We start from the raw sequence: 12,662 nt of genomic DNA on the forward strand, positions 1-12,662 counted from the left end.
TTTACCTGTAAAAAAGAAAATAAAATAGAATCCCTGGAGGGGCTATCAGGGGAGAGAGAAAAACTTTACTTTTCAAGTTACATATTTTTTCACCTTGTGCATGTATTACCATAAAACAGAACAAAACTTAGGAGGAGTCTGTGGATCAGTTGGTCATCCAAAAGGAGGAGACACACTGCTTCGTTTGGCCCAGATTTCCATTTTTTCTAGGAAATCTAGAAATAATTAAAAACACCACCAATAAAAAACATCCTGCTTCTTTTTTTTAAGAAGAGAGCTCTTTTAGACGAAAGGTAAGAAATTAAATACAAACCTTCCAACTTGGTATGTGGGGACAGCTGTAGTTCCAAACCTTTGCATTCCATAGTAGTTAATGAATCCAATCTCCCTGAGAGAGCTCATGGCTTGTTCCACTTGCTCGTCAGTGCCAGTAATATTTCTGTAGGGGCCCAAATTACCCAGAGAAAAACATGTACAGGCAAACACATTCAGGGATGCATATCACAAACGACATAGCTTGGCTTCTGTGCCTTTCCCTTGCCCCCTGCAGCTTTCTCTCTACCTCCTGAGGACACAAAAAATTGTGACATATACACAACACTAAATCTACCTTTTTAGCCATTTCTAAGTATGCAACACAGTAGCATTAAGTATATTCACAATGTTGTGCAACCTTTACTACCATCTACTTCCTAAACTTCTTCATCTTCTCAAATCGAAACTCCGCACCTATTAGACAGTAGCTCTCCATCTCCCGGCCCGCACCTTATACCCCGGGCAACTTTTATTCTATGTCCTACGTCTATGAATTTGCCTATTCTAGGTACTGAATATGAGTGGAATCATAGGCCGTCTTTTGTATTTCAAGGAGACGGCTTCTTTCCAAAGGTGGTGCTGAGTTTTGAGAGGGGTGGGCGTGTTGGTACAAACACTGCAGCTGTGTGTGCTCTCCCAGCCTCATCAGGCCCCACCCCGCCTTCCTGGCTGCCACGGGCATCTGCACCAGCTCACTGGGATTAACAACTGTTCTGAACAGACTCAAGGTTGACACAGCAAGACCCTCTCTGGTCTGCATTCATACCCGCAGCTCTTTACCTGAGGACAACAGTGAAGTGATTCCCTTGAAGCTCTCCCAATTTCAGAGGGTTTTTCTGATAGCTGAAATTCCCTAGCTTAAAGTTCATCAAGCACTTATTCAAGTGGGCAAGTCTTTGCGCAGTTATTCTAAAAAATACGAAATAAAAAAGGGGGCAGAAAGAGGGTCATGAGCTATCGCCTGGCTGAAATGGTCTAGGACACTTCACTACAGAAAACGGCAGCTTGAGATGAGACTACACACTAAGACGATGGAAGAGAAAGGCTCCGCAGCTGGTGGGGTGAGCCTACCTTTCATGTGCCTCTGGAATGTTCCTCCAGCATGAGGACACCTGTTCCTATTGGAATGATGCAACCTGGGCCATGTTTATATTCTTAGAGCTTCATGTTACTTACATACTGGTAATGGAACAGTATCATCTGTGAAATTTTCTAGTTTTTTGTGAGGGGAGAGGGGTGAGAAAGGGAGCAGAGAGCAATCCCTACAGGTAAAAAGATAGTTATTAAACATTAAAAAAGTCATATTTTCATTTTTGTCCCTCAGAAAAATATTGTAAACTCACTACAGAAAACTTGGAAAAATACAGAAAAGTATAGAGCAAGAAAAAAAAATTCAGTTTCATCACCTGAAAAAAGAATCTGTTAATATCTAACTTTGAATTTCCTCCCATTCTTTCTTTCTTAAACTCATGTCAGATATATTTATATAATATTTATCTTTATCTGACTATATATATGTAGTCAGAATCGTACCATAATCTGTACCCTCCTGCTATCATTTAAATGGCATTATAAAATTTTCATGAAAAACTTAACTTCTTTAATAGTAATACACACAGAAAAAGAAATACAATACTAAAAGGCCTCTGTTCTATCTCTATCCCTCAACACCCCTCCCCACTGGCAGCCAACATTAAAAGTTTCTTGTCTATTCTTTTAGTAACACTTTCTGTACACATACGTATACCTATTGTCTTCTCTCTTTTTGGAATTTCTTTGTAAACTTTTAATACATATATTATATATACAGGAAAGTACACAGATCGTAAGCGTTCTGCTTGACGGATTTTCACAAAGTGAACACGACCATGTAACTAGCATCCAGATCTTCCCTTTCAAAAAACAATTTTTGTTACATTATAAATTGTTCACCATCTTGCTTATATTCACTGAAAAAATGCGTATTACAGACTAGGCTTATCCATACAGTCCTTCTAGAGCTGCCTTGCTCTGTGTACAGCTTCAAAGAATGGCTGCTGCACTGCCTGGATCCTTTCTCTGACCTTTATCTGACCAGTCCCCTGTAATGGGCATTTAAATTGCTACCCATCTTTTGCTATTACAATCCACTCTATAACACATACCCTCGTATAGACTTCTTGGTGCATCTACATAGGTGAATGATTCGGATAAGCCCCTAGAATTAGAAGGCAGGGATTTTAAATTTTAACCCCTATTGCCCTCCAAAAAAGTGACACCAATTCACACTCACACCATTAATATGTAAGTGCCTACTTCTTCAGGCCTGTGTCTTCTCACACAGCATGTTATAAACCTTTTTGAGCTCTGTCAGGATGATAAGTTAAAAATGCTATCTTGGGGCTTCCCTAGTGGCGCAGTCGTTAAGAATCCTCCTGTCAATGCAGGGGACACAGGTTCGAGCCCTGGTCTGGGAAGATCCCACATGCCGCGGAGCAACTAAGCCTGTGAGCCACAACTACTGAGCCTGTGCTCTAGAGCCCGAGAGCCACAACTATTGAGCCCACGTGCCACAACTACTGAAGCCCGTGCACCACGACGAAGAGTAGCCCCCCTCTCACGACAACCAGAGAAAGCCCGCACAGCAACGAAGACCCAACACAGCCAAAAATAAACAAATAAATTTATTTTTTAAAAATGCTATTTTGATTTTTATCTGAATGCTTCTTACTATGAGAGAAACTAAACATTTCTTCATTATCTTGACTGTGAAGTACCTGTTCGTCCTACTACTTATTTTTCTATTGGATTGTTAATATTCTTCTGTTTTCATATATTAAGGAAATCTACCAAATAGCCTGCAAATATTATCTCCCATTTTGTGAGTTTATTCATAATATTTTACACTTCAGAGAATTTCCCAACTTCATGTTAAAAAAAATCAAACCGGAGAAAATTGGCAACACTATAACAAACGGTCCTATACCTCACCTGTAGATTTACCAATTGCTAACCATTTCCCAGATTTACTTTACATATATTTCTAGATATATGAACACCCACACATTACACATATGTGCATACATACACACACGCAGGTAAAACCTATGTATTTTTCTGAACCACGTGAGTGAGCTGCAGACCTAGGGACACCTCACCCCTAAAGTGACTGCACTGTGTATCTCCTAAGAACAGCAGAGCCTCCCACGTTTCTAACCACCGGTCACCCTCACGAAGCCTATGTGAATTCAAGGCCACTGATGAGCAGTCCACATACAAATTCCCCCAATTCCCCCAATAACATCACTCAGATTTTTTTTTTTTTACACCTCCTTAAATTCAGGATCTAATCAAGAACCAGGACAATCACTGTTTCCTCACAGTGAGAGGCCCACATTTTGGTGGGCATATCACGTAGGTGATGCTGTGGCTTTTTCGGTGTATCGCAGTGAAACGGTACCTCCCTCTCCTTTCCCTTTTTTAGTTGGTAATCTGTGGGGTGACATTTTAAAACTTCTGTGACTATCCTCTTCCCCCATAGTCTTTCATCCAACTGTTTAGGTACCCGAGGATAATTTTTTATTATTATTATTTTTTCGCTGTGCGGCATGTGGGATCCCAGCTCCAGGAGCAGGGATGGAACCTGCACTGCCTGCATTGGAAGCACGGAGTCTTAACCACTGGACCACCAGGGAAGTCCCCCAAGGGCAATTGTTGGCTGAGGCAAATATTACTGTGCTGACTGCGAAAGACTGTTTTTCTATACCCACCACTCCTCCTATATTAGTTTAGCATTCTTCTACAAATAGGACTGTACAGTAAAAAATTTTTTTTTCATTTTCCCATTTAGGTTGTTAGATAATATAGAGCAGAGTTTTCTGTGCTATACAGTAGGTCCTAGTTGGTTATCTTTCCTTTTTAATTTTTATTTTATTTTGATTTTTTAAATTATTTATTTTTGGCTGTGTTGGGTCTTCATTGTTGTGCGTGGGCTTTCTCTAGTTGCAGAGAGTGGGGACTACCCTTTGCTGCGGTGCACAGGCTTCTCGCTGTGGTGGCTTCTCTTGTGGCGGAGCACGGGCTCTAGGCACGCGGGCTTCAGGAGTTGTGGCTCGCAGGCTCTAGAGCACAGGCTCAGTAGTAGTGGTGCCCGGCCTTAGTTGCTCTGCAGCATGTGGGATCTCCCTGGACCAGGGCTTGAACGAACCCGTGTCCCCTGCACTGGCAGGCAGATTCTTAACCACTGCGCCACCAGGGAAGCCCTGGTTATCCATTTTAAATACAGCAGTGTGTACATGTCAATCCCAAACCCCCTAACTATCCCTCCCCCCCACCTCCACCCCGGTAACCGTAAGTTTGTTCTCTAAGTCTGTGAGTCTGTTGAATTTCAGTTAGTTGAAATTTAGTTAGTTGCATTTTAGTCAGTTGAATTTTTTTTTAATAGCTCTGGGATTTAAGTCTATTTAGGAAGGGTGTCCCTAGTCAGAGATTACTTTTTTAAAATAGTATCCCCAGGTATAAGTAGAGTACTTTTGCAGTCATTGTTGTTTTTATGAATTGATTTATTTATTATTATTATTTTTGGCTGCATTTGGGTCCTTGTTGCTGCGCGCAGGCCTTCTCCAATTGTGGCGAGTGGGGCTACTCTTGGTTGTAGTGGCCTCTACCGTCACGTAGCATGGGCTCTAGGCACGCGGGCTCAGTAGTTGTGGCTCGCAGGCTCTAGAGCACAGGCTCAGTAGTCGTGGCACACGGGCCTAGCTGCTCCGTGGCATGTGGGATCCTCCCGGACCAAGGCTCGAACCCATGTCCCCTGCATTGGCAGGTGCACTCCTAACCACTGCGCCACCAGGGAAGCCCCAGTTGTTGTTGTTGTTTTAGAGTAAAAAGGGTACTTTTCCTTTTGTTTCCTTCTGGCCAACAGTAGTGACGTACTTTTCGTCATGTCTCATTTACAGCAGTGCTGGCCTCCATGAGGTCCCTAACACACTAATCTTGACTACTGTTTTTTTTAAAGTCTACAATGGTTGTGGCAAAGAAGAAAAGAACTCTGGCACTGGAGTCCCAGGGGGCTTTGACTGGCAGTTTCTGTTTACTCTCCCCAGTCAACTACTGATGCCCAAAGTGGCTCATTTAGGGAGGAGGTCAAGTTCTCCTGCTCTGCTTTAAATTATGGACTCCCTTCGTCCTAGGCAACAAGGGGGTTAAGGAAAGAAGAGGGGAGAGCTGTTCACACAGTCAGCAACAGCATCAGCTGCTGCTCAGTGGCTTTGGTTCTGCATTTTAAATAATCAGCATACACGTTTTTTGGCTTTTTGGCTTTTTTTAAAAGATAGATTTAGGAGTATAAATACTACACCAAGGACCTGGTTACAAAAGATAAATATTCATATTACATCTATCTGTAATATCATATGTTTCTCTCTATCCATCTATCCTCGCAGTGACACTGTGGCTGATACCGCCTTTCAAATGGCTTTGTTAACATTTGGCAAAGCCTTGCCTCTTCCAGTGAAGACATATAAAAACTCAGGTAAGGAGTCAATTTTTTTTTTCCAGGTGGCTACTCAGTTATTTTAACAAATTCACTGACTCAAAACTTTTCTTTGGGACTTCCCTGGTGGTGCAGTGGTTAAGACTCCACGCTCCCAATGCAGGGGGTCAGGGTTCGATCCCTGGTCGGGGAACTATATCCCACATGCATGACGCAACTAAGAGTTCGCATGCCACAACTAAGGAGCCAACCTGGTGCAACTAAGAACCGGCACAACCAAATAAATTAAAAGACAAACAAACAAAAAAACCAACACTCTTCTTTGCTGATTTTAAATGCTACTTGCTTACACACTAACTCTGTGGATATATCTGGGTCTGTAATTATTCTAATGCTACCCGTTTATATGCCAGTATCATATTGCTTTAACTGCTATACATTTTTGGCCATGCCACACAGCATGTGGGATCTTTGTTCCCCGACCAGGGATCGAACCCGTGCCCCCTGCCTTGGGAGCGTGGAGTCTTAATCAACGGACTGCCAGGGAAGTCCCTACTATACTTCTATAATATGCTTTAAAATATACTGAGGCTGGACAGCTACACGTAAAAGAATGAAATTAGAACATTCTCTAACAACATAAACAAAAATAAACTCAAAATGGATTAAAGACCTAAATTTAAGACCAGATACTATAAAACCCCTAGAAGAAAATATAGGCAGAACATGCTTTGGGCTTCCCTGGTGGTGCACTGGTTAAGAATCCACCTGCCAATGCAGGGGACACGGGTTTGAGCCCTGGTCCAGGAAGATCCCACATGTTGCAGAGCAACTAAGCCCGTGTGCCCCAACTACTGAGCCTGTGTTCTAGAGCCCGCGAGCCACAGCTACTGAAGCCCGATGCCTAGAGCCCATGCTCTGCAACAAGAGAAGCCACCGCAACAAGAAGGCCGTGCAACAGAACAAAGACTAGGCCCCGCTCGCCACAACTAGAGAAAGCCTATGCACAGCAACGAAGACACAACACAGCCATAAATTAACTAATTAATTTTTTAAAAAGAACATGCTTTGACATAAATCATAGCACTGTTTTCTTGTGTCCATCTCCTAGAGCAATGGAAACAAAAGCAAAAACAAACAAATGGGATCTAATTAAACATAAAAGCTTTTGCACAGCAAAGGAAATCATAAACAAAACACAAAGACAACAGACTGGAAGAAAATATTTGCAAATGATGCAACCAACAAGGGCTTAATTTGCAAAATATACAAACAGTTTATACAGCTCATTATCCAAAAAAAAAAAAAACAATCAAAAGATGGGCAGAAGACCTAAATAGACATTTCTCCAAAAAAGACATACAGATGGCCAACAGGTACATGAAAAGATGCTCAATATTGCTAATTATTAAGAGACATGCAAATCAAAACTACAGTGAGGTACCACCTCGCACCAGTCAGAATGACCATTAAAAAACCTACAAATAACAAATGCTGGAGAGGGTGTAGAGAAAAGGGAACCCTCCTACACTGTTGGTGGGAATGTAAATTGGTAACAGCCACTATGGAGAACAGTATGGAGGTTCCTTAAAAAACTAAAAATAGAGTTGCCATATGATCTAGCAATCCCACTCCTGGGCATATACCCAGAAAAGATGAAAACTCTAATTTAAAAAGATGCATGCAGGCTTCCCTGGTGGCGCAGTGGTTAAGAATCCACCTGCCAATGCAGTGGACACGGGTTCGAGCCCTGGTCCGGGAAGATCCCACATGCCGTGCGCCACAACTACTGAGCCTGCGCTCTAGAGCCCACGAGCCACAACTACTGAGCCCGCATGCCTAGAGCCCGTGCTCCGCAACAAGAGAAGCCACCGCAGTGAGAAGCCCGCACACCGGAACGAAGACTAGGCCCCGCTTGCTGCAACTAGAGAAAGCTCGCGCACAGCAACGGAGACCCAAGGCAGCCAAAAATAAATAAATAAATTTATTAAAAAAAAAAAAAAAAGATACACGCACCCCAGTGTTCATAGCAGCACTATTTACAAGAGTCAAGACATGGAAACAACCTAAATGTCTACTGAAGGATGAATGGCTACAGAAGATGTGGTATATATATATAATAGAATATTACTCAGCCATAACAAAGAATGAAATAATGCCATTTGCAGCAACAGGATGGACCTGGACATTATCATACCAAGTGAAGTAAGTCAGACAAAGACAAATATTATATGCTTTTACTTATATGTGGTAAAAAAAATATATACAAATGAACTTATTTACAAAACAGAAACAGACTCACAGACATAGAAAACAAACTTATGGTTACCACAGGGGAAAGGGGGAAGGGAGGAATAAACTGGGAATGTGAGATTAACAGACACACACTACTATACATAAAATAAACAAAGACGTACTGTATAGTACAGGGAACTATATTCAGTATCTTGTAAAAACCAATAATGGGAAAGAATCTGAAAAAGAATATATGTGTGTGTGTGTCTCTGTGTGTGTATATACATATATATATGAGTATAAAACTGACTGTGTTGTACACCTGAAACAATGTAAATCAACTATACTTCAATAAAAATAAATTAAAAAAATAAAAACAGGTGGTAAGTTAGAGAAATTGATTACTATAAATCCAGAAATATCTTAGGGTGGAAAGTATAGTTAAAATGTTTTACTAGTCTAAGTATACAATTTACCCCACAGCGGAAATCATCATGAGAATGTTTCAATAAAAACATTTTAAAAATGAAAATATATATGTATTTATACATATATTTTTTATTTTTATAGATATTTCATATATATATATATATATATATATACTGAGGCTAATACCCCTTTATTAGTCACTTTTTTCAGAATTTTTATGGCTAGTTCTGTGTCTTTCCCACATTATGATCAGCTTGATTACACTGAAACATTCTATTGGTATTTTCATTAGTATCAGCACAAATTTATACATTTATTCATTAAAGAACATTTATATGTATCCAAGAACAGGTTATGGCATTCATTCAAGTCCTTTTACATCGATCAATAGCATTTCAAAGTTTCTTCATAGAGAGAGAGATCTTATACTTTACAAAAATCTTTGTTTCTAGGTATGTTCTTTTCTTTTAAACTTTTTCTGTGTAAAAGAGTTTTTTCCATTATAATTTCTAACTGGCTATCATCTGAATATTGATTTTTGTACATAATCTTTCCTATCTTGTATAACTTTCAGTCAACTCCTTGCGTAGAAACAATAATATATCAGTAACAAAAACTGCAATTTGGCCTCCTCCCTTCTAATATTTACACCACTTATTTCTTAATTTTGTTTTTTGTATTACAGTATGCCTAGAACAATGATAAATAGTGGTAACAGTGTGGTCATCTTTATTTACTTTGTTCCCAGCTCTAATAAAATGCTCTAGTATTTCACCATTAAACAGGACATTGGCTTTTCATTTGAGACTTTCACACTTCGCCCTTTCCTTTAATAAAGAGCCTTTCTGAAAATTACAACTAATCTACTATGGTCAAAAATAATTCATCAATTGGAATTTACTTATTTAGCCATTCATTTAAGATTTTCCAGTTTGGGTCACCTGGGCTGTTTACAATTTTTCAAAATTACAAATAATGCTGCACAGTGTATCACTGTGCCTAAGAAAGTCGTTTTAAGTTTTTCTGAATTCAGACTTCCTCTGAAAAGACATCTATGCTGAGAACCACCAGAACAAAGAGCGTTTGTGCTTCACTTTGTTGAATACACTTCTCTCTTTACTACTCTGGACTGTGCAGTGTTTTTCAGCCTTGGTTCTTAAGCACATTCCTGCTGGCTCTTGTTATGAGGAGCCATGTTCCAGCTTTGCCTGGAAATACAGGGGTCGGGAGGATCTGGATGTGGCTCCTGGGCCCGGGGCCTGCACGAGAGGCTGTTCTGCCCCAAAGTGCCTGGTCTATCAACCCAGAGCAGCTAATCATGGAAGCAGCCCCACAGCGGTGTGTGCCCCTGCTCTACAGCCTCTGAATTTCCAACATGACATGAAAGATTAGTGGGGAAATTTTATCTTACTACCTTGTTAAAAATATGCTGTTACTGAGTTAAACTGTTTAAAATCCACCAATAGAATACCAGTTTGCCATTTCATCTCAGAGAATTCTTGTTTCCTTGCTGAAAATTTCCCCATGCTCCCTGAAGACAATCAATTCCTTGATGCGTTATCAATCAGTCTTATTTGTTTCCTGGGTCAATATGAGCAGAAACAGCCTGACCAAATTTCTTGAGGAAAAAACATTTGTCATTATCCCATTAATTATTATAAAATGTAGGAAGGGCTTCCCTGGTGGCGCATTGGTTGAGAGTCCGCCTGCCGATGCAGGGGACGCAGGTTCGTGCCCCGGTCCGGGAAGATCCCACATGCCGCGGAGCGCCTGGGCCCGTGAGCCATGGCCGCTGAGTCTGCGCGTCCGGAGCCTGTGCTCCGCGACGGGAGAGGCCACAACAGTGAGAGGCCCGCGTACCGCAAAAAAAAAAAAAAAAAAAGGGTAGGAAGCTAGCCTGAGAAGTGGGCAAAGCTCGTACTCCTTTACCCTCTCTCCTGGCTCCAAATGCCCTGTCCAACCCAAGTACCAAAAAGGTGTGAAGTGGGTCTACACCAGCCTGGGCCAGCTGCTCAGAGGCGGCAGATGCAGGAGAAAAAGGGCACCACATCCTTGACTTCAGATATACAGGGACAATGGTAGAGCCACAGGGCCTAAGTTAATCCAGAAACAGTATCCTGGAGTCCAGGCAGGAGAGGATGGAGATGAACAGAGGGAGGAACAGGAGGTCAGAACCCCTCTTTGGTCAGTAACTACTGTGGTAGAAACGAGTGGCATATTTAAGAGTCAGGAGGAAAGAAGGAATCAGATAAGCAACTTGGCAGCTCTGGAGAGAGCTTATGGAGACTGATGCCCAACAGACATGAAAGACAGCTCTGTTCTTTTTTTTTAAGTTGAGCTAAAATTAACATAACAAAAAGGTTATCGTTTTAACCATGATAAAGTGTACAATTCAGTGGTCTTTAGTATATTCACAATGTTATGCAATTGTCACTACTATCTAATTCCAGAACATTTCTCTCACCTCCAAAAGAAACCCTACACCTACTGACCCCATTCCCTAGATCCGCGGCTCCTAGCAACCACTAATCTACTTTGTCTCTATAGATCTCCCTATTTGGGACGTTGCATGCAAACATAATCATATAGTATGTGGCCTTCTGTGTATGACTTCTTTTATTTAGCATGATGTTTTAACCCACGTCGTAGTATGTATCAGTCCTTCATTCCTTTTCATGGCTGAATCATATTCTACTGTCTATTCTTAAATACACAACATGTATTTCTGAAACCCATTAGCACAGCAGAAAGCAAGAGCTACGCTCCGTTCTCATCGGTGTGGGTGCTCCCTGAGAAATGATGGAATGAAGCTGACAATACTTTTCACGATACTGTTCATAGTTTTAACTTTGATGATCCTGGATCAAGCTCTTTGGCTGTCAATTCACAGCAATTCTGTGAGTAACTTGGGAGTACCAAAATCTTGCATTTAAACATCAGGAGCCAACCTAAGCAGCATGTTGCACAAAAAAGCCTTTATTAACAAAGCCAGGGAAATACTGGCCCAGGCTCAGAAAGGAGACTGGCAGGAAGAGGCAGGAAAAGAAACAAATCATGCTGAATGAGGCTGTTCCTGCTTGAGATCCTGTTAAAACTACTAGGTGACTTTGGAGAGTTACATGAAGCTGAAAAGCTGCTTATCCGGAGGATTGATCAATTCAGCAATAATTAAAATCCTTGTGTGCTGGAGTGGGTTTATCCTGTCCACCAGTTCTCACGGGAAAGGCCAATCTGCCCAGCCCCACGTATCCATTAAGCAAATGAAGGGTGTAGCCTGCATCCGCAAGATAAGTGCTATGTGCTTTCCAAAGGCCAACATTTAGGTGTCTAATATGGTTTCTTACTAAGTCAACAGGAAGATGATAAAGGCAGCAAAGGTCTATGAATAGAGCCGCACTGTGATCAAGTATGACACCTGGTGGCTGACGAAGAAGAGAAATAAATACCTTCACTCTTCAAAGATGTCACATCATAAAATGCAATAGAAAATAATGAGATGCCATGTTTTGACCCTCAAATTAGTAAATTATTTTTTTCTTAGATCGTGATATGTGTCAGGGAGGATTCTGGAGAAGACTAAAGGTGATAAACTGGTACCACCTTTCTACAGGGCAAGTAAACTCTGCTAACAAAAACCTAAAACCTAGAATTTCACATTCCCTTTAAGTCAGTAATTCCGCTGCTAAGTTTATCTTAATGAAGTTATCACAGATGTGTACCAAGATTTAACTCCCAATATGTTCATCATGGAACTGCTTATAATAGCAAGAAATGGGAAACTATGTAAACATTCAGAAATAGAACAGGAGTTCATAAATTAGGATGCATCCATATATTTAAATATCTTTTGCTACATATTAACAGGGAAAGAGGTACATCATTTATTGCTTGCAAGAAAAGAACACATTTTAAATAAATATTTCGGTTTATAAGGAAAAAAGAGTCCCCTACAAAAATATACCAAGCCATAAGCACAGCAATCTCTGAGGGAGTACAATTATGGTGGAACTTTCATTTTCTACCTAGTTCCTTCCGTGTTGAAAACAAATTGAACCAATCTTTTTTTTTTTTTTTTTTTGGCGGTTCGCAGGCCTCTCACTGTTGTGGCCCCTCCCGTTGCGGAGCACAGGCTCCGGACGCGCAGGCTCAGCGGCCATGGCTCACGGGCCCAGCCGCTCCGCGGCACGTGGGATCTTCCCGGACCGGGGCA

At 41.1% G+C, this 12,662-nt stretch overlaps 1 protein-coding gene across 3 annotated transcripts in view; it reads right to left on the reverse strand.

Moving 5' to 3' along the window:
- PUS7 (pseudouridine synthase 7) overlaps window positions 1–12,662 on the reverse strand; it is a 106,245-nt gene that overhangs the window by 14,001 nt on the left and 79,582 nt on the right. For all 3 annotated transcript variants that reach the window (XM_060107515.1, XM_060107514.1, XM_060107517.1), the window contains exons 8-9: window positions 1,096–1,224; window positions 314–439 (exon numbers count right to left, since the gene is read on the reverse strand). In XM_060107515.1, coding sequence (XP_059963498.1) covers window positions 314–439; window positions 1,096–1,224 — 255 coding nt within the window. The remainder of the gene's footprint in view (window positions 1–313; window positions 440–1,095; window positions 1,225–12,662) is intronic.

Source organism: Mesoplodon densirostris, chromosome 9, assembly GCF_025265405.1.
Source record: "Mesoplodon densirostris isolate mMesDen1 chromosome 9, mMesDen1 primary haplotype, whole genome shotgun sequence".
NCBI lineage: Eukaryota > Metazoa > Chordata > Mammalia > Artiodactyla > Ziphiidae > Mesoplodon > Mesoplodon densirostris.